Genomic DNA, 22,057 nt, shown 5'->3' with positions numbered 1-22,057 from the left:
AAATCTTCAGGTTTTCCCCCAGTGTATTATAAGCTTGGCGGGCCACCAGGCTTTACTTGTGCCCCCACCAGGCTTAGCATTGCTTATTTATTTGCATTTTTTAAAACTTTATAATTGGTGTTCAGATATTAATCCTCCAATCTTCCAATAACACATACATATCAAGTGATATTTTCACATTTTCTGTCCACTTTAAGCATTTTTAACTTGAAAAAACGCTGGAAGAACGACTGCTGAGCGCCTCAACCGCCAGGCTTAGCAAGTTTTCTGGGGGAAAACCTTGAATCTCGTATATCATATATAGTTTTTGTGATGAGATTTGAGTCAGACATGACATGGTTGAGGCTACTGCTAAGTAGCTGCTAATTAACTCTTGCTAGCTGACTAACTAGCTTGATGAGTGCAAAATGATTACCTTTAACAAATCTCTTTATTATTTCAAACTCTAATATTATTTATCAATGGAGGTCAAGGAGCATCCCACACCAGATTGATTGGAAGATCAAAACCCTCTGTAGTTTTTTTTTTTTTTCTAAAAAAGAAAACAAAACAAAACAGTAAACAGAAGGACTTTTCCTTCAGGCCGTGTGGTTGATCTCCAGAAATTTAACACCATTTTGGATCAAACAAATTTTAAGTTTCCAGTGTCACGTCTTTTTCTTATCTTTTCCTGTCTCACTTTTACCATCTCATGTTTCTCCTCATCGGCCCTTTTACACGACTCTTTCTTCTTCAGCCTTATTCTGTCTCTGTTTTAGGATCTTGAGGGATTCCTGGCTCATTTGATGCTCTGCAGAGAGGCGACATAAAGGAGTGAGCAGCCTGAGGGGCCTGACGGTGGCGTTAGGCGGACAGAGTGGCGCCAGGACTCACCAGCAGCCACAGTCCAGCACGTTTCCTCAGATTCCTTCAGTGCAAATTAAACACGTGACACAAACTCTTATTTTTAATGTGTCTACTGTTTTTGTAAGAAAAGTGAAATGGCTCATCTACTTTACATTTTCAAAATTTTGTGAAATGAAAAGTAATCTATTAATTTATTTCCATATATCCTTTCCTCACTATTGATAGAAATTATTTAATATTATATTTATTTCCATTACTTCTCCATTGCAATATGACACATTTGGAGCCACGATCAATTAAAATTTTTATGATCAATTTTGCTTTTGAAATATTCAGTGACAATTTATTGATATTACACCAAATTTTTATAAAACATTTTAAATTACTAAAGCAATGTGCAAATGTGTGCCATTTGTACTTTGCTACTGAAATGTGTAGCATTTGTAGCATTATAAATGCTATCATTATTTACAAAGACATTTGTAAATAGCAAAATAAAGTAACAAAGTAAAATTCTAATTTAATTTAAAAACATCTTCTTGTTTCCCGGCTGGTCAGTTCTTCATTGTTGTTTTATTTACCTGCGTCTTCATTCACCATATGATTGAAATTCCAAAAATAATTTTGTTTTGTGGAAACACAGCAACTTAAAAAAGGACTCAAGCTTTTCAATAACAAGGTTTTGCACTAAAGTGAAGTGTTTTTCCGTCGGCTATAAAATTTGTGTATTTTGCAGAACTTCAGTGGAAACACAAGTCGTATGATCAATAACTGGATGTTACTAAGACAAAGAAGACGACAGGAAGTGGTAAGAGGATGACATATTTTTTAAGGACTTATCACATAAACAGTTATTTACCTGTGATTTTAATTGTGAAATTGTGTTTTTTCGCCATTAGCCAATGTTAGAGCCATAAATAGGAAATATTTAAGTTATTTGTAAGATGGTTTGTTTGTATTTTATAAATTTTAGTTAAGACGATTGATATTTGTTTAGGCATTTTTATTGTGAAATTTAGTTTTATTTTGAAAGGCTTATTTCCTGTCTGTTTGTATATTGCCTTAAACAAAAGGAACCATTTTCTGATTACTTAGACATGGAGCAAACACAGTTTTTGACCATCCACGTTTCGCACCCGTCCTTTACTTCCAGTGTCTAAGGAATGACACAGATATTGGATCTGTTGCCATATCAGCCAATATAGAAAACGTTTTGTGAACATTTGAAAACTTCTGTTTGAAAGTCCTCAAACTTTACTCTTTACATCCAAACCTAGAAAGTGATAAATGAATCCAAATGTAATTAAACTTCAAGAAAAACAACTATTCTTTGATTTCTTTTAGTTTTGTCAGACGGGTTGTCCTCAAGTCTAACAATATTCATTATAACCTCAGTGCTATAACCAGGCAAGAGGCGACACGATGTTGCACATGGGAGATGGCAGGACATTAGGAGGTCGTCTTCACTTACAAAACATGTGAAATTCTCAGGACTTCTCTCCCTCAGGAGGGGAGCAAGGGTGAAGAGTTGAAAAGTTCAACTCTTCACATAGAGCGAAAAGAAAGGTAAGTGGTGCAGTCATGCAAATATCTGAGGCGAGGACAGAAGAGGAGGCGGAGGGCAGGATTAGATCGAGCTAAGGTGACAAAAGGACAAACAATAGGTGGAGCTGCACTGAGTATTTGACAGAGTAAACTGAGATTTATGCTTTCTTTTGGGTTGACTCCAGGTTTTCACTAGGAATATTCCTCAATCCAATGTTGGAGAAGTTTACATCTCAACAGAACCGCAAGAGAAAAATGCTGTTGACACACAAAAAAACACACTGATATGTTTAAAACACACACTGCTGATACAAGACTGTAAATTAACACTGCAGCTGCAAAATCAGGTAAGATTTTCAGCGTATTTCTGGATAATACTACGCAATTTTTTATTTCTTTCTACAAATAAAGCACAAATCAGCAATGGTTTCTTTGAATAAACGTTTCTCACAAAACAGTTACATCGTAAATCTGCTCCTTCTAATGTCTGACGATTCATAAATCACCACTCGAGCGCCTCACACCAGCGAGTTTTCAAACATTGAGGTTTCAAAGAGGCTTGAATTATACATTTTTCTAAGTAGACTCAGAATTATTGGTTTTAACTTTATTATTAGCGACTAGCGTATAGTTTTCACATTGCTATTTTAAAATCTTGTTCTAGCAACAGGCCACTGTTAACCATATTCAGCTTCTATGCGCTACAAATCTGGAGCAAACTTCCAGAAAACTGAAATCAGCCGAAACACTGAATGCTTTAAAATCAAGACTCAAAGCCCATCGGTTTAGATTTGCTTTTAAGCCATAATAAATGGAACATTGATCAATATATTTTATGTGTATTGATGATTTTAATGATGGAAATCAACAAAATGCAGTGTTTGTTACTGGTTTCATAATTGGTGGCTGTATGATGTGTTTATGATGGTTTTTTTCAAGCCTTACCTGCCTTGTTGCTGAAATGTGCTACAAAAATAACTCTGATTGATTAATATGTCTATTTATTATGCTTTTCTGTCAATTTTCCTGTTTGTCAAGAAAGCTGACTCACCTCACAGTAACCAAACGTTCCTACTGGTATAAATAAAGTAGATTGATTGAAAACATATTTATTCTGGAACTAATTGGTTGAAAATGGTACCGATGTTATCAGTGTCAAGTTTGGATTTTTTTTGTATCTGGGACTAATCTAGATGTCACTTGGTTTTACCCAATTTGCAGGACAGGAAGAAGGAGATGCAGTGAGTGAACACTCAGAGGGGATAACTCAACACTTTCACCATTTGTCAACACAATTAGCCATTAATCAGCATAAGAGAGCTGGCTCTGGCCCAGCACCAGCACTTTAGGCGTTTTCTATCAGTGCCATTCCAGACAGATGGTGGAGTAAGTGTGACTGGCACAGGAACCGGTGGGAACAGAGCGGATATTGTTGCCAGAGAGTATTAGGACGGGGGACGGGAGGGTGTGGTGAGTGATGCACAGGGCATGACCAGTCCTAATTATCCCAAAACGTTGCCAAGTGTTGGTTATCTGACGAGGTTTAAGAGCTGGGGTGTGGAATTTTCAAAACAAAATTCATGTCGTACATAATTTCTAAAAACAACTCTTGTTCGTTGCCATCAGCCCAGCTTTTGGTTTTTCCCACGATGTGAGAAAGAGCAGCGAAGGAAGCGACCAGCGACTGCTATCGGAGCATCTGAAGCAGCTCGGAGTTTTAATCCTTGGTTTAGATGAGTTTCTCCGATCCAGTTTGCAAATCCCCATTGGAATGTGACCGTGAACACACCGACTTTACCGAGATATGGATCGGCTGACGTGGCCCTGAGGAGCTGATAAACAAAGCAAGCTGGGGTACAGCAGGTGCAGCGTGACTGCCCAAGGAGGGATCAAAATGGCGGATGGGTATTGTGTTCATACGGGCAACGGGGAAGGCCAGACCCTCGCCGTCTGCTAGGATCAGCAGATAACTGGTCATTCCAGGTGAGATCAGCAGTTCAACCAAAGGTCGGACTAATCTGACACAATATTCCTTATTTTCACACGCAACAAGCATGATCAACAACAGAAAAAAACTGTCTTGGCGATGCAATCAGGCTATCTGTGCTGCTATCCTCATAATCCAAATATTCATAATCCCTGCACAAGTTGGTTCACAAGACACAACAAACAAATCCCGAGACATAGAGGTGACGCCAGATGTAGAAATGAGCTTGTTCTTTTCTCGTAACTTCATCAGGCGAGCGATGAAAATCTCAGCTCGCATCCAGCTCGACACTCAGAAATGAACATTCCCAACATTCCTGCTCTGTGCCGACGACCTGAGCTGCTGAAAGACAGCTCCGCTGGCAGCTTTAATTACTGCTCACAGTTGCAGTCATGGGAAATGTCGTCAACAATAAACTTCAGCAGATTTGCTGGAGTGGAAAAAAAATACTTGTACTTCAAATTTGTTGAGGAGAATCTGGAAATATTTGTGCTGAGTGGAAATGTTTAGTTCCTGCAAAGCTGCACTTGCAACACATGAGATTTTCTGTAAGTATAACTTTCATGTGTGGCTTTTTGACACATTTTCTAGTTTTTAGCCACAATATGACTGCTTTTGTTTTTGTTTTTCCAAAGAATTTCTTAAGTGATTCATTTTAACATGCTGCTACTGACAGTGTGGTGCTTTGATTTTGACATGACTTTCTTGTGCTTTTCTTGGATTATTTAATTATTATTTACATAAATCCATCGTGTTTTTGTGTGAGATCAGGTCCATCTCAGTATCAACAGCATGTTGCTCACGGTGCAACGAGATCATGTTTTTAAAGTAACTGGTCTGTAAGTTTTCACATCTATCTATCTATCTATCTATCTATCTATCTATCTATCTATCTATCTATCTATCTATCTATCTATCTATCTATCTATCTATCTATCTATCTATCTATCTATCTATCTATCTATCTATCTATCTATCTATCTATCTATCTATCTATCTAGTTTCTATCACAAATATTTTAGTACGCTGGAATTAAGACAAAGGTTTTCAGCAACATATGAGAGCCTGTTTTCAGTCAACAATTCTTAAATTCTTAGATGAAAAAAGTTGTAGTTTTTCTGACAGATAATTTCATTTAAAACAGTTTTAAAAAATATCTAGTTTAACCAACTTTTTAAAAATATTATGGACTTTAAACATGCTTATGTATCTTGCTGAACACTTACATTTTAAGTTATTTTTGTCTTATTTCAAGTGTATTATGATATTTACACTAGAAACTTTCTTGAGAGTTTTTGTTATTATCAAGAATTATGCCTACCTACAGCGGAAAAACACAAAATCTTACCAAGAAATAGTTTAGTTTGTATTGCAAAAATGTTAGTAAACTTAAATTAAGACAAAAATGACTAAACACAAGTTTTCAGTAAAGTATGGAGCCTGTTTTATGTCAATAATTGTTGGATATAGATACAAAAAGTTGTAGTTCCACTGCCAGATTATTTAACTTAAAACGGGAGAATATATCTTGTTCAGCCAGTGAAACTAGTACTTTTTTAATCAATATTCAAGAACTACTGACTTAAAACAAGCTTATGTATCTTTCTGAATTATTTTAAAGTTCTGTCTTATTTCAAATGTACTAAGATATTTGCACTAGAAACTAAACAAAAGTTCTTGGTAAGATTTGTTGTTTTTGCAGTCAGTCCCTCCGTCCGTCTGTCTGTCCTGTGGAAGAAGTCAGAATGAGAAGCTTTTGTATTTTGAACCGCGTGTGTTTTTACATGGAAGTGTCAGGTGTGCCTGTGTGTGCAGGAGCCCTCACCCTTATTGGCAGCTGTCAGTGACTGACAGCTAAAACGGAGGGCAGGGAGGACAGACAATGCAGGGTAATGAGAGATGCGGTGAACAGGCTGGGCCATGCCTCCGCTGCTGCAGCGCGGCTAAGGTGACACGTCAGGCCCACGCCGCAGCGCTTTGTTTACACGTCACCTGTCAGACCTGAAGAGGGGCCTGAAGTGGAGAAGAGGCACTCATTAATACCAACCGATGATTACTGTTTCCAACATGCAGCTGAGTGATTACTGGGAGGAGCCTTCATTTGCGAAACGCACATTCGTTGTTGGCTTCCAGCGATCATCTTTGGTTGAACTTTTTGTTTCCACATAATTTATTCAGAGGAAAGAGTGCTTTGAGAGAGAAAATGTTCCTTTTTTTATTGTTTGAACCTGTGCTGACCCTGAGATGGTGAATTTTCATACCAGACCGGTTGAGCGTTTAACGTGGTAGGGCATGTGAAAGCAAGATATTTTCTTTATTCATAGTCCAAAGTGCAGCACAGCAGCTGGTGGGGCACATCTACCTCTACCTTCACAGCCAGTTTTTCAGAGTTAAATCAACACTGTGCCAAGATCATTTGGTTCTTTTCAGAACTGACATGATGCCACCTGTCAATCATTTTAGCGGGTTGGTCAGCTGCAGACCAGTCTGATGAGGCAAAAAATATCTGTTAATGCATTGAGTTCCACCAACATTGCCATTATAACACTGTTTGTTTGTAGCGTAGTATGTGCATTTCCACTATCATATAGTTCCGCAAATTGAAATTACAAAAATAAATGAATAAAAAATAATGGAAACATGGCATTTTTGATAAAAGCTGCTTCACTATGATCCTGTGGTTTTCAGCCATATAAAAATAAATGTATTTCGCAAAACCTCAATGCAAACACTTTTATCACGTCACAGGAGTCATGGGATCAACAGCTGGATGTTACTACTGACAAAAACCACAAAGAAGTCAACAGGAAGTAGCAGAAGGATAATCATTTGTTCTTTGTTTTCGGACAATGTGCAGCTGGCTCCACCAAGTTCTCACAGCATGACGTTTGGCAGCAAACAAGCTTTTTCACATGTGATTTTAATGTCATTTTTTATTTAAAGGAAACTCTACAATTGAGAAATTGTGTTTTTTCAACATTAGCAGAATGTAAAGAAATATTTGTGCACATTTGTAGAGGAACCACGTTAATAATGCTACAGTTTGTTGTGACCACCATCTCTCTGCTCTCATCCAACTTAAGGTTGACTTCATGCAACAGCGTCAGGTTGTAAGTGTGTTGGATTCTCACTCTAATTGACCGAGTGACTGGCTAGCTGTTATTTGGCAGGTTAGGACCTGCTGTGCAAATCACTCAAGGAAATCCACCAGGTTTTCGTCTGACCATGAAATCCTTCGTTTGAATTCACAGCACTAGGAAAAACTTCTCTGCACGAGTTTACACAGTTTACTGAAGCTGATAAGTGTGATGTAGAGATGTATTCTCCCGGGAAGAACCAGGGTTGTTGCTTTAGAATATTTTGGAAATTTCTCACACCACAAGAAATTATCACAAAGCCCTAAGAACTGATGCCATCTAATGTCATAATTACTGCCATTTCTGGTTCCAGCCTTTAAAATGCCAGCTTCTCTGATGGGTCTGAAACTTTTCCTGTGGCTCCCCCTTCAGGACAAACCCGAGAACTTCAGCAGGCTTCAAAAATAAATACATTTTCAAAATTGTTCATTTTGACTTAAACTCTATTATTTTTCTCTGTCCAAGAAAATCATAAATCTTTCTCAAAAATAAATCTGGATGAGTTTATTCAGCCGTATTCCCTCAGCCCAACTACATGTTTTTAGTTTTTTTCTGACCTATTATTAAGTTTCACCACCTGTAACGCAGTTTATTTGCTCTACTTCCGCATGTGAGCGGAGCCGGTGTCATGTCAATTATTTCAAATTCAAAATCATCTAAAAAAAAAAATCTGATCTAGGACTCAAGTAAAATAACTAAAAAATAATCACAAAAGCAAAAATTGTGTTGCTCATCCGGGGGAACATAATTTGTCCCAGGTGGTTTTAGATTTTAAGACCAGTCTAAATCCATTAGATTTGTTTTCAAAATCGAATGCATAATGTGTGAGTTTGAGAAAGATAAACTTACAGCAGTAAGTTGTTTTAAAGTTTTATTAATTTTGTCAAACCTCCAAGAGTTTAATAAACTAGAGTTTTTACCTCCTAAATAACTGAAAGGAGAAAAAGACAGGAGTTGGAACTATTTCCCATAATGCTTAGCGGCATGTTTCTGTATCCTGAGATGCGTTACATTGATCTGACTCTGGTGTTTTATTAAGGAAAATGTTTATTTCAAAGCCTGAGGATAAAGTCCTGATCACACTGAATGTTTCTGAGCTGAATTCATTGTGAAGTTTAATAAAATTCATTTTCAGATCAGAAATTTTGTTCATGCAGTTTGAAACAAACATTTAAATTATTCTAAAGTAAAATAAGTAGATATTTTAACTTGATATTGTGAGTAAAATAATAAAGAAATGTGGCTCTTTAACCAGGTGAGGGCAGTTTTTTTTCTTGCATATTGTGAAATAAATATTTGGTTTAAATTGCAGCATTAAGTTAAAACTCACAATTCAAGATTAATTAACTTAGAAAACAATGTTTAGACAACTTGTCTCTTGTTGTTAAATCAACTTCATGAACTTTAATTTCTGAGTTAAAACCAAAACATTTTTCTTGTGACTTAAATTAAATTTTCAAGGCAGCAGGTGGGCTTTTGATTTCAAGTTAATACACCTTCAAATCACTAGCGGAACAAGTCAGCGTAGGGCCGGGGGCGGGCCAATTACCGGGCCCCTAACGAATCACCGGGCCCCTTACGTGCATCAGCTGTTGGAAACTGTTGAGCGGGAGGGGGAGGGGATGGGGGGGACGAAACTGAAACTGTTGACTTTAACATTAAATACACCTTTGTCAACAGGTGAGGGCGCACTTTTTCCGTCTTAAATCAAGTCGGAAAAAGTGCTTAAAGTCGCTTAAATCAGACATTTACGCGACTTGAAACCATTCCTCCCTCCCTGGCACCTCCAGACCCGGGCCCCCATCCGGCCCGGTTCGGGGTGGGGCAGCCGCCCCCCCTATAGCTCCGTCCCTGCTTCAAAAGTTTTACAGTGTACAGGTGCTAGCTGGCCATTAATCCTGATCAAGTTAACATTACTTTTAGGCTTAGACTTTTATTTAGTCAGCCAAGATCCAGACATTTTTGTATTGAATGAAACCTGCTAAGCAGAAGTTCCCCGTTTGACCACAGAGGGGCGCTCTGTTGCTGCTGGGAAGCCTAACATCCTGAGGATAGATCCCCTATCCCTCCCTCTGCTCCTCCCCCACCTGTGTGCAGGTGAGCCAGGTGTATAAAGGAGTCTTTCTCCTGGTGCAAACAGACTCCAATAGATCCACACACTGAGATCTTTGTCACAAACCGTCGGATTTCCTCAGGAAGATGGAGACGCCTCTCGCACTCTGCATCGTTCTCGTGTTTGTCTCCTCAGGTAATTAAAACAAACTTAGTTTCATATTTCATGGACTTACATATTAGAGCTTGTATGACTTCAGCTTAAATTAAAAATTGATGTCTAAAAAGTTTTCTGGGATCTGACTCCAGAGGTAAAGAGATGAAGGTCTTGCATTTACAGGCCGGAAAAAGAAAAACCTGACATTTTTTGAGAAATTAATATTTTCTGGTAACATTCACCAGAACCTGATGGGTGTCACCTGATTAATTGTTGTAGTTAATAATTTTTATTAAACTAAACCAGTTCATCTAAACCTGCAGCTTTTATTTTACTTACTTCTCTGCAAATTTCTTCAAAATGTGAAAAAAAAAAATCCAGTTCTCATAAAAGTATAAAAGAAATTCCTGTTTTAGTTTCTGTTGCTTTTGTTCTTCAGGTTTGGCAGAAAAGGTAAAAACAAAACCTGTAAGGAATAAAGAGTCAATCATAAGTTAGGAGATCTTATATTGGGATATTCAACAATAAAATCCATTGTTTTCAAATAGTTCAGTACTAATTCGGACATAAAGGAAAACCAGATTTGCAGCCTTTCAGTGTGAATAACAAAGTGAACCATAGATCTGCTAATACTAGAACACACAGACCGTTTTTGGAAACTACACAGACACCTCTGTTATCACACTGTGACACAAAACCATTTGGGTCAGGGCATGAAAGCTTTGTCCTTTTATAACCTGTTCATGTTTTCTTTATACGGATCTTTTTACACACTGGCTCAACAATGTCAGCTCATTTTTGAAAAGGTTTCAGCTCAGACTGATCAGGAACACTTTTCCAAACTTTCCCCAGGTTATAAAAAGCTCTGATCTGCATTTTCTAAAGTTGTCGTCCAAGACCACAATCTGAAGCCATAAAACCTGTCCAGAGGGTTATTACATTATTTATTTTCACTGGGAAAAAATAAATAATAAACCTCATAAAGCTTCACTGGGGAAGTTTCTGTCCTTTTGAAAAATGCAAGATGGAAAAAAGTCCAGAAAATATATACATTTTTTACTCATTTTTATTTCTTTCACACTTATCCAGACCAGGAAAAAATGTAAGTGTGAGTATAAACTCTGTTTCAGATTCATGTTATCTGAAACAGATAACATGACTTGACTTATCTTATTTAAAGATAAGTCAAGTCTCTCTTTGTTTGCCTGCTGAACGTCTGTGTATTGTTTTTCTGTTTGTTCAGTGTTGGTCTCCAGAAGCCATAGTATTACTGCAGCACCTGGGTCGATTACAGCAAATGAAACCACAACCAGCAACAGCTCAATATCTCCTCAACCCACCAACTCCACATCTGATCCAGGCGTCACCAGCAACACCACGGCAGTTACAGCCGAATCCTCCAACATGACGACTGCGGGCAGCAACGCAACAACGATCAACACCACTTCCCCAAGTAGCAACAGCTCTACAGTTTCTCCAAACGTCACACCAGAACCAGATGGAAACAACGGCACGCAGAACACCAGCACCAACACCGACTCACCACTGGTCACAAACCCGACTACAGCCGTTCCAGCGAACACCACGTCAAGCATGAATGAAACTGTTTCCATGAATCCAAACTCAACAAGTGCTCCAAACCCGACTACAGCCGTCCCAGCGAACACCACGTCAAGCATGAATGAAACTGTTTCCATGAGTCCAAACTCAACAAGTGCTCCAAACCCGACTACAACTGCCAACACAAACCAAACATCTGAGAATGTGACGGCTACCCCAAATGTGAACTCAACTGTCACGCCAAACACAAACCCAGCGATGACCCAGAACTCCAACCTCACCTCAAACCCAACAACCAGCTCCAGAACCAGCTCCAGAACCAGCTCCAGTCCCGCTGCGGCAGGTGGGGGGGTTCCTGGATGGGGTATTGCTCTGTTGGTTCTGGCTGCTCTGGTTCTGCTGCTGCTCCTCCTGCTGCTGATTGCTCTGGTGAGTACAGTTTACATCTTTAAGCTCATTTCTCTTGATGCAGAGCAGGAAAAGCTGCCGATTAAATCCCAGCAGCAGCACACTGTAAAATGGTGTTGTAAAAAGTTAAACACTAAATTAAATATGTCAACGAGTTACCATAGCAGAGTACTTTTTACAGTACATTCATTCCAGTCCTGTTTGTTCCGCTTTAATCAAACTCTAATTTATTTGTCTAGAAAGTCCAGTTTGTTTGGGGAGGTGTGAATGCGCGATCCAACTCTGATGTGGACCAAAAAAGTGAACTCTGGTCCACTTTAAAGTCCAAGTCTCGGTTGGCTGATATGAATGCCAAGTGGATTGGAGAACGCTCTAAAAGAAGGAAGTGGACTATAGTGCAGTGTATTCTGGGTAAATACAACCAAAACAAAAGCTCAAGTCTGGCTTGTGGTCTTTTACAAAATACAAAGGTGGTTGTAGGAGAAATCCTACAACCACCAGAATCTTGAACTCGTCCATTTCTGTTCACATCTTGTGAAGAAGGAAGTTTGCACACAGGGTCTTATAATAATGTTTTCTTGTTGTTTCTTTAGTGGTTATTGGTGCAGCGCCACCTGTACAGGTGAGGGAAAGAGTGCTGTATAAAAGTGAACAGCATGATACAATTTTTATCCCCAAATGAACAGAGTCTCCCAGAATATAAGACATGAAAATGACACCAGACAAGATTTCAAACCTGTTCACCTCCTGTCCTGTGGTGGCGCTGCACCAAGAACCACTAAAGAAAACAACAAGAAAATGTTAGAAGAAGACCCTGAACGCAACTTCCTTCTTCACAAAATGTTAATTAAAATGAGTGGCATAAAATTTTAGCAGTTGCAGGATTTCTCTTTTGGTCTGTGGCAAAAGACCACAAGTCATTTCTTCCGCTAGCACCAGACCTGCGCGTTTTGGACTTGTATTTACCCAGAATGCCTTGATCTATAGTCTACTTTCTGTTTTTGGCCTGCTTGTCATTCACATGAGCGTTCAAACCGCACCAGAATTCACTTCAACTGAATCAAGAGCGAGGTTTGTATGAGGACCAGATTTTGCTTGTTTGGTCCGCAGCAGGTGTTCGATTGCATATTCACACCAGATTTTCTAAACAAAGAAACAGGAGCTTTATTAAAACAGACTAAACAGGGCTGGTGTGAATGAACTCTTATTCTATTTCTGAATTAATGGGTCAGTGTGTACGCCTACTATCTGAACACTCAATTAGAAAAAAACTGAACAGTTTTTGTTGCATTCTGTGTGTTGATTTCAATGTTAACTGGGATTCATGTCTATATTTTTCACCTGTCCTGTCCTGAAGTTTCAGGGACATCATATGAAGAAGCTGCCTGTATGATATTTATAGCTGTGATACTTTATGAAATCAGTGTAGACAGGCTGCACAATAAAATATGATCCTGTGTTTGACCTTCAACCTTTTGAATGGATAGTGTGTACAGTAGGTGTGTACATGTGGAGAAGGTGTGTATGGCAGTTTGTCACATGGTGATGTGTAATTATTAGAATGGCGAGGTAAAGTCAGATCATTTTATTTATATCACACATTTTCAACAACAAGACAGTTCAAAGTGTTTTACATGAATTAGAAGGAAAAACAAAGAAAACAAAACCAAAAGAAAGACAAAAACATAAAGGCAACAACAACAAAAGGACAGAAGTACAACACAATTTAAACTAATAGGAGTTTCTACAGATCTAAAGTTTGTTCTCGATTGGTAATAAGAATAATTTCTTATTACCAATAAGTGTTCCACAATTTATCAACTTCTAAAGGTTTCTCTGGATCTTAAGTTTGTTTTGGATTAGTAAGTATAAAACTAGATGTTGGTTCCAGTTGTTCTGGATTTCTACTCTCTACGTTTGTTCTATATTTGTGAAGTATAAAGCTAAATGTTGGTTCCCCAGGAGAAGGCTAGAAACCTCACAGTAGATAATACCCCCAAAAAATCAAGGGGCAGCAGCATCAGCAAGAAACACTTTTCTCAAAACAACTTAGAAAATATAGAAATCAAAATGTTTTTCCATGTTAAGTGAAAAAATCTGCCAATGGAACTGGTACTTTTTATCAAAATTCAAGAAATGCAGACTTAAACTAAGCAGCTTGTCTTGCTGAAAAGTTACTTGTATGTTAGTTTTGTCTTATCTCAAGTGCATTAATGTGTTTGCACTACAAACTAGACAAACATTCTTGATAAGGTTTTGTTTTTGTACACACAGGCCAAAAAGGCGTAGCAAGGCTTTTTATGAGGAAGGTCATTTTAGCAGTAGATGTGACTGGGAAAGTTATTGCATGCAGGTATTGTAATAAATGTGCTTTGATAAAGGTGTTAATATGTGCAAAAGCAGTGTTTGATGTAATTAAAGTCTTATCTAGACTTTTAAACTCGCCCCTTCCCCATTAAAGCCTCCACCCTGTTCTAAGTTACGTTTACAATCAGAGTAAAACCATCAAAGTTCACGGTTAGGCTACACCTTCAAACGCTGCATTTTGTGTAACTTCTTTGATCCTTCCATTGATGTCTTCTCTGTAAATGTGCTTATTGCGTTTGCAGCTGGTGTGGTTCTGCTGCTCGAGGCGCAGAAACAGCTTCAGTCCCTACTCAAACCTGATTGAAACAAACAACATCCCGATGTACACCACCCACAGCCGCTTCCATTCGGCCAACGGCAGAGATCGCGTGAGTGAAACATTCGCCATCGCTGCTGATCCGGTTTGCTGCTGGATCCTAGAGCTTCGCGGTTTAAAGATGGGCTTTTGATTCATTAAGTAGCTGAGCTTTGGTGACCTACTGTGCTTCCTTGAACAAGTTAGGGTAGATCTATGGGCTATATAAAACATGTTAATTACATTTTTTTTGCAAAAATAATTATTAGATAATGAGATTTTAGTCTTCTCAGTTCTGCCTATAATGAGCTGATTCAGGGTCTCTTGTCACTTTAAATCCAAATAAACTGCTGCTGGCCACGCCCTCCAACTCAGCATTTGCACTTGAACATGAAAATGACTGCAAACAGATGCGCAAATACACAAACGTACATTTTTGAAAAGCAGAAGTGGAGCCTCCTGCACAGTCAACAAGAATGTGTTAAGTAGTTTCTGCATGATGTCAACAACAAAACATTTGTCTTTTCCAGCAGCCATTGTACAGGACACACAGCAGTAAAACCAAGTGACCAAATGTGCTGGAGCTCAGCTTGAGTTGCTAGGTAACGGGCTGGGCATGGCTGGGGTTTCTAGGTAACGGCACAGGGCCTGTTGAATGTGACTTAACAATTGGGAGGTTTGATGAAAGATCTAATTTCCTAGACACCAAAAAAACATTAACTTATTGTCAAAAAACATTAGGAGGGTTTTTTATAAGTAGCTGAGACCCAAATGGAAGCATAAAAACATACAAAATGTGAATTTTGCATAACAGGTTTCCTTTAAAAAACTCCTAAACTCAAGATACAAAACAGTGATGTATCATCATCATGTGGGAAATGGTTTCAGTGGATTCAACATCCAGGAGAGTCTAAGCAAATGAAAACATCTGCCACATTTTCTGGATTTGCACAAATATGAAACATATTTATTCCTCAGAGAGAAATGACTTTAATTCTAAGGAAACACTGAATTTCTGTGAGAAAAAAACCCTCTCAAGTGTAAATCTAATTGAACAGGAACAGGATCCAGCAGATTTAAGATGGATTATAACGTCTCCAACCTCCTGAGGACAGTGTGTTGAGTCTGGGTGTGTCAGAGAGGACAGGCTCAGTTTGAAAGTTATTAATGTGCATTTTTATGAGTCAACGTTTAACAAGGGATTGCAGAGGGACACTTAAAACACTGAACTGTGATGAATGTTTCTGAGATAACAAAAAAAGAACAAATAAAAGCCGTCAGGGTGTGTGTTGACTTTTAGCCACACACATCCTGTATAAATCTTCCTGGAGTTTTGTAATCTACTATTAATGATTTCATTATATTTCTGCCTGGAAATCAACATAATTATTTTCTACAGTCTGCACTGCAAAAACACAAAATGTTACAGAGTATTTTTGGTTTAGTTTCTAGTTCAAATATCTTTGTACACTCGAAATAAGACAAAATTAACTTGCAAATAATTTTTCAGCAAGAAATATGAGTTTATTTTAAGTCAATAATTCCTTAATATTGATGAAAAAAGAACTTGTTCCATTGGAAGATTATTTCAAGATAACTTTCCCCTGTTTTTAGAGAAATAATCTGCCAATGAAATACTTCTTTTTCATCAATCTGTGTGTTTTTGCAGTGAGACACTTTGAGTTAAATTAAGTTTGATAACTTAAGTGGAAATGTATGTCCACATGAAGTTAAAATCAAAAGTGTAAGAAGCTGATTAAGGTAATCACATTACTGATTATTGATCTGTTTCAGGAAGATGTGACGAGGCCCGGGAACCAGCAGAATGGGTCGCACACCATCATCCAGTGACGACCCTGAGCAAGCCAATCAGCAGAGAGGAATCACCAGACTACAGCTGTTTTACAGTTTTATTATTGTAATCATCATTATCTCATGACTGCATCATATTTTTAAGTCCTACTGACTTTATTTATTGTCTGTAAAGAACTTTGAGACTTTGTTGGAAATCTATAATACTGATTCTATCAGCTTTTTTATTTGAAAAGCTGATATTTGTATTCATATATCTTATAATTTATATATTTTTCCATCTATATCCTCTTGTGTATCCCAGACATGGATTTGAACCAAAGACTTTCTGACTACAAGCTACCAACTGTGAATCCCACTAATATATAATAAGTATAAAAATGCTAATTATATGTTACAATCATAGTATTTTAGAATAAATGTAATGAATGAGATATGAGAAGCTGCAGCTGTAAAACAAGTGAAGTTGGTTTAACTTGAAAATGAAAATCCACCTGCTGCCTTGAAAATGCAATTTAATTTGACAAGAAACTTGTTTTGGTTTTAACTCAGAAATTAAAGTTCATAAAGTTGATTTAACAATAACAGACAAGTTGTCTAAACATTGTTTTTTAAGTTCATTAATCTTAAATTGTGAGTTTTAACTTAATGCTGCAATTTAAACCAAATAATTATTTCCTTATATGCAAGAAACAACTAAAGAGCCACATTTCTCTATTATTTTACTTCAATATCAAGTTAATATAACTACTTATTTTACTTTAGAATAATCTAAATCCTTGTTTCAAATTGCATGAACAAAATTTCTGATCTGATGATGAATTTTATTAAAAATCACAATAAATTCAGCTCAGAAACATTCAGTGTGATCAGGACTTTATCCTCAAGCATTTAAAAAATCACAGTTTCTGTTAAATCACTTTTGCATCTCTTTGACTCTGTGGTTCACCAAAACAGTTAAGCATTGTCCAATATTTTAGTTTTATTTTGTTCTGTGTCCTCATAAAAAAAACACACCCGTGGTAAAAGTAGTCTACAACGGCTGCTGGATGTGGTCTCATCTGGTCCTAAAAATCCTGCTGACCAGCTTTCATCAGCAGCTGGGATGTGGCCGTGTGCGGCAGAAAATCAACATTGTTCATAATAGATACTGTCTGAGTTATTATGCCTTATCTTCCATTCAATTTCATATAGATGCAAGAAGCACTGATTAGTCAGATACTGGTTAGCGGCAATATTGACACAAGCAATCCCACTTTGTCCGCTCCAAACGGTTTTTGTTTTGATTATGTTTTCTTTATATCACCATGACAATCCTAAAAAAGATTATTAGAAATAATTCCATGAAGAATTATTAGAAATTTGAAAATATAGTACAAAGCAAATGGATGATTAACTTTTTAGGTCAAAATGATCTAAAAGGTCCAAATGATCACAATTATGATTCATGTTTTATACCAACAAACTTCTAGATTCATCACTTCTCTTTCTGCTGCTTTATCAATAAGTTGATAGATTCTGTTATGCATATTCAAAAATTCTCCACTTTTTTGTAATTTTTAAAAAAAAGTGAAAAACATTAAAACATCTTACAAATAGTTTATAAGTGTTTGTAAATCTTAAGTAAATACTTATTATTTTTATTATTAATATTTGGCATTTTAAAAAACATGTTTTTCCATTTAAGCGATTTAATTTGATCGGTAACATTGGTCATGTATCGTCTATAAGTTTGTTCTGGAGAATCCAATATCTTCTGCCATAATCTGCGGAGACTGAAGAATCAGAGACAAAAGAAAATTGGGCTTGCACAACAAAAGAAAAGAAAACACTGTAAAACAAAAGAAAAACTCTCCATGAGCAGATTGAATCACACTGGACACTACAGTGTGCCTGCCAGGCCTGTGTGTCTGTATAAATGCCACACAAATAAGGAGATTTTGCTTTAAAATGCCAAATAATCAGGAGAGCAGCAAACACAGAGCTTAGACAGCCGCCATTTGTGTTGTTTTGTCTGGTTTTGTTCTGGATGCTTTAAAGAGGATGATGCAAATGAGGATTGTGCATAAAATTAAGAAAATTGCACACAACACTGGTTATTATCTTCATAAAACTGTGTCTGACAGAATGTCTTCAGTCAGAGGCTTCTCAAGATTTACTGTAACACTGACTGCTGCAGGAGATCATTCCTGCGAACACAACCAGCAACATCTAGAACAAATATCTGAGGAAACATTTTTAATTTCCCTTTAAATTCCTGTTGTTGTTTTTTTAATTAACTAGTAAAATTATTGTTGTGTTTCTTTGTGTTTAAATTTAACCTTTTTAAATGTTCCTGCAGGTTTTGGTTACTATTAAAAGATGTTTGTATTATGAAAAATCTCCATCTTTATTCGTTGAGATTGCAAATTGCAAAGTAAATAAGAACACAATGGCAATTATATATATATGCAATGGCAATTTTATATATATATATATATATATATATATATATATATATATATATATATATATATATATTAGTGGTGTGCCGATCGATCGGCTACCGATCATAATCGGCCGATTTCCGTGAAAAAGTGTATGATCGATGATCGGTGATCGCCGATCACGGTCTCTTGTTGCCGATACCGATCACCTGCATCTCATTTCTCAGCCTGCCTGTGCAGCTGGTCTCCTCTTTCCTTCACACTGCACAAACTCGCAGCAACAAATCCTAAGCGATGTGGAACTATAACGCACTGAGTGACTGGGGAAGTTTGCGTGTTGCGGCGGAAAATTGAAGCAGGTCAAAATGCATCAACACGATGAAGCTAATACGACATAAAAACAATGGCATACTTGACGGAGTTTGGCTACATCGAGGCTCACTGCAGTAAAAAAGACATATGGAGGATCAGATAGCAGGTAAAGCAGCGCACAGCTACAAACACTCACCCGGATATATATATATATATATATATATATATATATATATATATATATATATATATATATATATATATATATATATATATATATATATATATACTTAAACAAATATAAATCTTTGCAAATATAAAACTTTTTCTTTTATTCATCTAAAATTTAAACACTTCAGATTTGACCATAAAACACCATTAAAGTTACCCCTTTTTATTGTAGTAAATATATTAATATGAAATTTATTATCACATTATTTTATGTTACAGAAAATATTTTGCTTTCTTCAGATCAAATGGAATTTTTAGAAAATGATTTCATATTTAAATGCAAAAAATGTGATTTAAAATGTCTTCTTTTTAATAACCACCTGGCCTGATGTTAGCTTATGCTCTTTTTATCCCACTTGATCTTCTGCTGCCCCTGTCCTTAATATTTCTGTCTTATTCAGGGTATCAGGGTTTAATTTGGCACCAGCTGCTGTGTCCCAGTTTGCTTTTTATCGTGTAGGAAAATTCCATGTGAAAATGGATCCTCATTGTTCACAGACTGATTCCTGTCCTCCAGCCAAAAGTCCAGGTTTATTCTTATCCAGGGCAGAGAGTCTCACAAAGGCAGAAAACAAAGGTGTGTGATGGGGTGTGGCAGCAGAGCAATGTGTGGCCTGAACCGTGTCTTATTGTAGCACAATGAAGCAGGTATCAACGTAAAGGACTGGGCCAGGCGGCGAAATGTTTGCTGTCGTGATTTGTCAGCTGACGACAAACTGACTCTTGGGTTTCTATTTATTCATTGTGGAAATGTGACTAAATGTTAGACTGAGTCATTTTTTCCTTTTAATTTCCGTAAGTGGAGAACCTGGTTTCTGACTCACAACGCTGCTTTGCACTGTCACTAACTGGGTAATAACAGATAAAATTATTGTTGAAAAATGTTTTAACATTTTTATTAAAATTGTTATTGTTAATTCTGGTGAATAGCTTAATCACATCAGATAAATCAGTAGATTTTAGGTTTGGAAACAATCAATTAGATGAAGTTTATGAAGTTCTGGTTGGATTTTCTTACCTTCCATAAGGGGGCGCTGCAAGATCTGATTTTTTCTTTTATTCTGGTGATTCTATGTACACTGTAAAACTTTTGAAGTTGGTTTAACTTGAAAATGAAAGTCCACCTGCTACCTTGAAAATGTAATTTAAGTCACAAGAAAATTGTTTTGGTTTTAACTCAGAAATTAAAGTTCATGAAGTTGATTTAACAACAAGAGACAAGTTGTCTAAACATTGCTTTTTAAGTTCATTAATCTTGAATTGTGAGTTTTAACTTAATGCTGCAACTTAATCCAAATAATCATTTCACAATATGAAGAAAAAAAAAACTTGTCCTCACCTGGTTAAAAAGCAACATTTCTCTATTATTTTACTCACAATATCAAGTAAAAAAATACTTATTGAGCTTTTAATGGTGTTTTTCTGCAGTTTGCTACTGGTACAGACACAAAAATAATAATCTGGTCATGTGGCAGTCACAGTTTTATTAATCAAATATTTTAAAGCAGATAGCAGACATTCATAGACATTAAAATAAATATAAATGACAGCGGTACAGATATTCTGTTATATCTGTTAACAGACTTACAAGAGTATGTATGTCAAATTTCACTCCAGAATATTTTATTTAAGAGGTAGGATTTTGCTAAGGTTGATCGTTTAAGTTGTGGTTTAATCAGCTTCCCAATTCCTCGTTTATTTTTCACTGAAACGGAAAAAAGTCTAAAACAATCAGAAGAGAGTGACTGACAAACAAACACCAGAAGATGATCAGTTTCTGATTGACTTGGCAAAAACCAAGCGTTTGATTTGAAATTAAAACATGTTAAATTAACTTTGTTTATTGAATTAAAATGTGCAGATAGTAGTAACTGGACATATTTTATGGGCTGCACAGTGGTGCAGTTGGTAGAGCTGTTGCCTTGCAGCAAGAAGGTTCTGGGTTCGATTCCCGGTCTTTCTGCATGGAGTTTCCATGTTCTCCTTGTGCATGCGTGGGTTTTCTCCAGGTACTCCGGTTTCCTCCCACAGTCCAAAAACATGACTGTCAGGTTAATTGGCCTCTCCAAATTGTCCCTAGGTGTGAGTGTGTGTGTGCATGGTTGTTTGTCCTGTGTGTCTCTGTGTTGCCCTGCAACAGACTGGCGACCTGTCCAGGGTGACCCCACCTCTCGCCCGGAACGTTAGCTGGAGAGGCACCAGCAACCCCCCAGACCCCACTGAGGGACAAGGGTGTAAGAAAATGGATGGATGGACATATTTTATTATCGCTAACTGCTTTAATATTTCTGTAACTTTTAACAGTGTTAAATGTTAGTTTTTACCTGAGATGATTTCTTTCTGATTGTCTCTCAGAAGCTGGTGATGGGAGGGTTAGGAGCTTGTAAGTCACTTTTCATGGCATAAAGTGCTTTGAGTGATCAGTACGACAAGAAAAGTGCTTAATATATTCAGTATATTTACCATTTAGTGTGACATACTTATAGAAACAGGAGTAACACAGAGATTAATAATACAATCAAGATTTACCTGAAATTAATATTACACAACATTTTTGTCCTGAAGTGCCATCCTTCACTGAGTTAGTCCAACTGTGGCTTTGGTTTTACAAGATAAATACAGGCCCACCCAATCAATTAGAATATTACCAAAAGCCCATTTATTACTGGAACTTTGTCTCTAAGTGAAACACATTATATAGACTAATTACACGTAGATAGATGTTAAAAGCCTTTATTTCTGTTAAGTATAAAGATTTTCCATTTACAAATGAAAACATGACATTTAAAATCAGAATATTGCACCATTAAAAACATATGTAATACATAAATGTCGGTTTACTTAACACTTGCTTAAAGGTTATTTTTCAAAAAGGCCTCATTTGAATGCAAGTTTTAATTTATTGAATATGGCTGTACATTC

General features: G+C 36.9%; 1 protein-coding gene across 1 annotated transcript; it reads left to right on the top strand.

Annotated features, from left to right (window-relative positions):
- The first annotated feature begins 9,249 nt into the window (after nucleotides 1-9,249).
- Nucleotides 9,250-18,546, top strand: LOC103469894 (uncharacterized). The gene is made up of 4 exons (XM_008417927.3): nucleotides 9,250-9,763; nucleotides 10,968-11,713; nucleotides 14,302-14,427; nucleotides 16,149-18,546. The coding sequence occupies exons 1-4, from the start codon at nucleotides 9,715-9,717 to the stop codon at nucleotides 16,203-16,205; spliced, it is 978 nt and encodes a 325-aa protein (XP_008416149.2). The 5' UTR covers nucleotides 9,250-9,714; the 3' UTR covers nucleotides 16,206-18,546.
- The last annotated feature ends 3,511 nt before the right edge of the window (nucleotides 18,547-22,057 follow it).

This window comes from Poecilia reticulata, chromosome 1, assembly GCF_904066995.2.
Source record: "Poecilia reticulata chromosome 1, P_reticulata-male-v2, whole genome shotgun sequence".
In the NCBI taxonomy this organism is placed as follows: domain Eukaryota; kingdom Metazoa; phylum Chordata; class Actinopteri; order Cyprinodontiformes; family Poeciliidae; genus Poecilia; species Poecilia reticulata.
Note: the sequence above shows the minus strand (reverse complement) of the source record. Positions and strands in the feature narration are given on the sequence as shown.

Coding starts and splice junctions, on each gene's coding strand:
- LOC103469894 (XM_008417927.3), top strand. CDS start 9,715: ATGGAGACGCCTCTCGCACTCTGCATCGTTCTCGTGTTTGTCTCCTCA. Junction 9,764..10,967: donor TCTCGTGTTTGTCTCCTCAG/GTAATTAAAACA, acceptor CTGTTTGTTCAG/TGTTGGTCTCCAGAAGCCAT. Junction 11,714..14,301: donor TCCTGCTGCTGATTGCTCTG/GTGAGTACAGTT, acceptor TTGCGTTTGCAG/CTGGTGTGGTTCTGCTGCTC.